This window comes from Chinchilla lanigera, unplaced genomic scaffold (assembly GCF_000276665.1).
Source record: "Chinchilla lanigera isolate Chin_1 unplaced genomic scaffold, ChiLan1.0 scaffold00036, whole genome shotgun sequence".
In the NCBI taxonomy this organism is placed as follows: domain Eukaryota; kingdom Metazoa; phylum Chordata; class Mammalia; order Rodentia; family Chinchillidae; genus Chinchilla; species Chinchilla lanigera.
This window is the reverse complement of record NW_004955437.1, coordinates 8,404,933-8,408,533: the sequence shown is the minus strand read 5'-3', so window position 1 is coordinate 8,408,533 and position 3,601 is coordinate 8,404,933. Positions and strand designations below refer to the sequence as shown.

General features: G+C 44.0%; 1 protein-coding gene across 2 annotated transcripts in view; it reads left to right on the top strand.

Annotated features, from left to right (window-relative positions):
* The first annotated feature begins 1,008 nt into the window (after positions 1–1,008).
* The window catches only part of Mrps10 (mitochondrial ribosomal protein S10), an 8,293-nt gene continuing 5,700 nt past the window's right edge, over positions 1,009–3,601 (top strand). For both annotated transcript variants that reach the window (XM_013516788.1, XM_005389719.2), the window contains exon 1: positions 1,009–1,082. In XM_013516788.1, coding sequence (XP_013372242.1) covers positions 1,035–1,082 — 48 coding nt within the window. In that variant the 5' untranslated portion in view covers positions 1,009–1,034. The remainder of the gene's footprint in view (positions 1,083–3,601) is intronic.

Here is a 3,601-nt window from a genome sequence, read left to right as displayed (position 1 = left end):
AATAATGCCATATATTAGGATCTCATTTAATCCTCACAGCAACTACCTGAAGTGGGATCTATTATTATCATTTCTATTAGATATATGAGAAAACTGAGGGCGGGCATAGCGGTGCACGCCTGTAATCCCAGCACTGGGGCGGCTGGGGCAGAAGGATCCCATTGAGTTCGAAGCCAGCCTGGGCTACGTAAGCAAGTTCAAGGCCAGCCTGCACTACACAGTAACCCAGATGCGCGCGCACACACACACACAAAGGAGAAAGAGGGAGGGAGGGAGGGTGAGATGGGAGGGGGGAGAGAGATTGACAAACAGGAGACATTTTTATGACAGCAAATCCAGTTACAAGCCTTTTCACTTGGAATTAAACTATGGTGAACAGTAGCAACTCAATCCTTTGGGGTTGTCATAGTAGGTGAAGGCAGTTATTGTAGACTCTCAAATACTGGAGTAACACAAGGAACTATTTAAGATCAGTAGGACGGTGGTGTACAAGTTAGCTGGAACACAAGGACTCCATCAATGTGGGGAAGGAAAGTAAGTTTAACATCACTAGAAGAGGACTCAGGAGGGAAAGAGTTAAGATTTGGATGCAATATTATTTTTTCCACTCATACATTTTTCTGTTTGTTTTTGTCTTTTTGAGACAGGGTCTCGCTATTCAGTTCAGACAGGCCTTGAGCTCACTTTGTAGCCCAGGCTGGTCTCAAACTCAAAACAATCCTCCTGCCTCAGCCTCCCGAGTGCTGGGATTACAGGCGTGCGCCACCAAGCTCGGCACGCCAAGCCACGTATGGCTTTGTAGATAAAAATAAAACATTACGTTTTGTGGGAGAAAACAAAGGACTTGGTAACTATTAACTACCAGCTGAAGCAATTTTGCCCAGGCCGGGTTCCACTCCCATAAAAAGCGAGGCATCACATCTCTATGGTTGTTCCTGGGCCGGAAAACAAGCATACACTCTCTCTTTCGTCGAACTCTATGGTCAATGAAGTCACTGTGACCCGGAAGCGATCCGGGTAGGCTGGGATTCAAGATGGCGGCGCGGACGGTGCTTGGGGCTGTCAGGGGAAACCTCTGGCAGGTAAGGAGCGGACGGACCGGCACAGTTGTGACTAGGTCTCGTGCCACCACTGTTCCGCCCATCAGGAGTCTTCCTGATATTTATCGCTCACCTTAGACTGTTTGCAGGACGAAAAGGGCTAGTTTTATCTCTAATTCTCTCGTTGGATTAAACGAGAATGCACAAGTCGGGATGAAGGCGGGAACAAGAATTGAGATCAGAGCTGGGAAGAATAGTGAGCACGATCATGTAACATCATAAATTCCCAAGTCCGTCTTTTCACGTTTGCAAAACAAAACCAAAAACCCCGAGGCTCAGAGAAGACTGGAATCTCGCGAAAGCCGGGGTCTGAACTGTCCCCACGTCTCAGGCTCTTCCCGCAGAACGGACCCGGCATCCCCGGGGCTCCCGGAACTCGGAGATGAAACGAGGGTCTTATGTTTAGCTTTCTGAGAAACAAAACAGAGAATCGTAAAAGTAGTTCGTTTAAAGCCGGGCGTCGTGGCGCAAGCCTGTAATCCCAGCACTCAAGAGGCTGAGGCAGGAGGATCTCCATGAGTTCGAGGCCAGCCTGGGCTACATAGAGAGACCCTGACTGAAAACAAAACAAACAAGCACTAATAACTTTGTTACGCAGTTACGTGATTAGCATTTTATGAAAAAATAACTACATTTTTTAAAAACAAAAGCTAATTTAGCAAGGAGTAGCAGTGGTTTACATTTTTGCAATCTCTTTAATATCTGGCCTAGTAGAAGATAGCTGGATTCTCATATCTGTTTCTGCATTTAGTCTTTTGCTGTATCATACTTCATGTGGCTTAGGAAGAACTTTACACTGGAGAAAGAATAAAAGTGGAAAGATTTCTTGTAATGGTGTTACTATGGAAAGTATTTTTAGTTCCTCAAGCCACCAAAAGTGTCTCAGAGACCCTCCAGAGATCTCAGACCACAGTTTGAGAACCACTGTTCCTAAGGAAAATCAAATAAAGTTGAATTTTTTTTTTTTTTTTTTTTTGTCTTTTTGAGACAGGGTCTCGCTATGCAGTCTAGGCTGGCCTTGAGCTCACTTTGCAGCCCAGACTGGTCTCAAACTCACAGCAATCCTCCTGCCTCAGCCTCCCAAGTGCTGGGATTACAGGCAAGTGACACCACACCCGGCTGAAGTTGAAATTTTTAACTAAGACAAACTTATCCAGACAAACCTCCCATACATATACACACAACCCTCAAAAAATTGAAAGGGGAAGGGAAAAAAATTAAGAATTTCTCAAGATAGACTTGTGGATGTAATAACACTTTGCACATCTATTAAAATCACACCTATCGAAGGACTAGGACTGGTAGGTGTCATATTCCTTACACTTGTGCTGCCCCCACCAACTGGCTCGTGGGGTCACTGCATAGATGGGGGAGAGTCTACACACACGTCATAGTACCTTGTATTGTGCCTGATTTCCTTCTTTTGTTTTATCCATCAAGCGGCAAGGCAGAATATGAAAACTTTATCACAACAGGTATAAAAAAAAGGAAGAAGACAGTAAACTAAGAACAGGCTTAGTACCGGGCATAGTGGCACAAGCCTGTAATACCAGCACTCAGAGGCTGAAGCAGGAGGATCATTGTGTGTTTGAGGCCAACCCAGCTCAAGGCCAGCCTGAACAGCATAGCGAGACCCTCAAAAAGACAACAACAACCAAAAAGGCTTAAAACACTTAGGTGACTAGCAGTTATTTTAATTAAGCTTCATTTGTGCTAACCTGTTACTTTCTTTTTTTGTTGTTGTTGGTTTTTTTTCCAGTACTGGGAATCGAACTCACGACCTTGCGCTTGCCAGGCAGGCGCTGTGCTGCTGAGCTAAATCCCCAGCCTTTAACCTGTTACTTTCATCTTCGTTGTATCTTTACGTATCTATCATACTTCACATTCTCAAGTTACACTTTCAAGTCTCAGGAAAGCTTAAAGGAAAAACAGGTCAATAACAAGCTACATACATTGAATATACAGTAGTACTGTTGAACTTCACCAAGACAAAAGTTTTGTTCCACCAGGGGACACTCAGGAGAAAGGATGTAGCCCTGGGTCGGGTCGCCCTGGCAGGTGGCATGATCCACGATGGGTATAAATTCCAGTCTGTGCTGTATTTTAGTTCATTTATAGCTAATTACCCAAGCCAAGCAGTACATATGCTTGAAAAGATGTACGAAAGCTTCAAGAGAAGTGTGCTTATTCCTGTTCTTAATAAATGAAGTTGTGAAGATGCCTAATAGTTTTTATTGCTTAAAAATTATTAGGCGAAGTAGCCAGCAACAACAAAAAAAAAGTAGCCAGACATGGGAGATGCGATCCCAGCGCTCTGGAAGGCTGAGTTAGGAGATCACAAGTCAGAGCCCAGCCTAGGCAACTCAGTGACTTAGCAAGACCTTGTCTCAAAATTTAAAAAAAAAAACCAGTAACAAGAAAAGCTGGGGACGTAGCTCAATGAAAGTCCTGGGTTCAGTCCTCAAAATCAAAAAAAAAAAAAAAAAAAAAAAGTGTAAGAA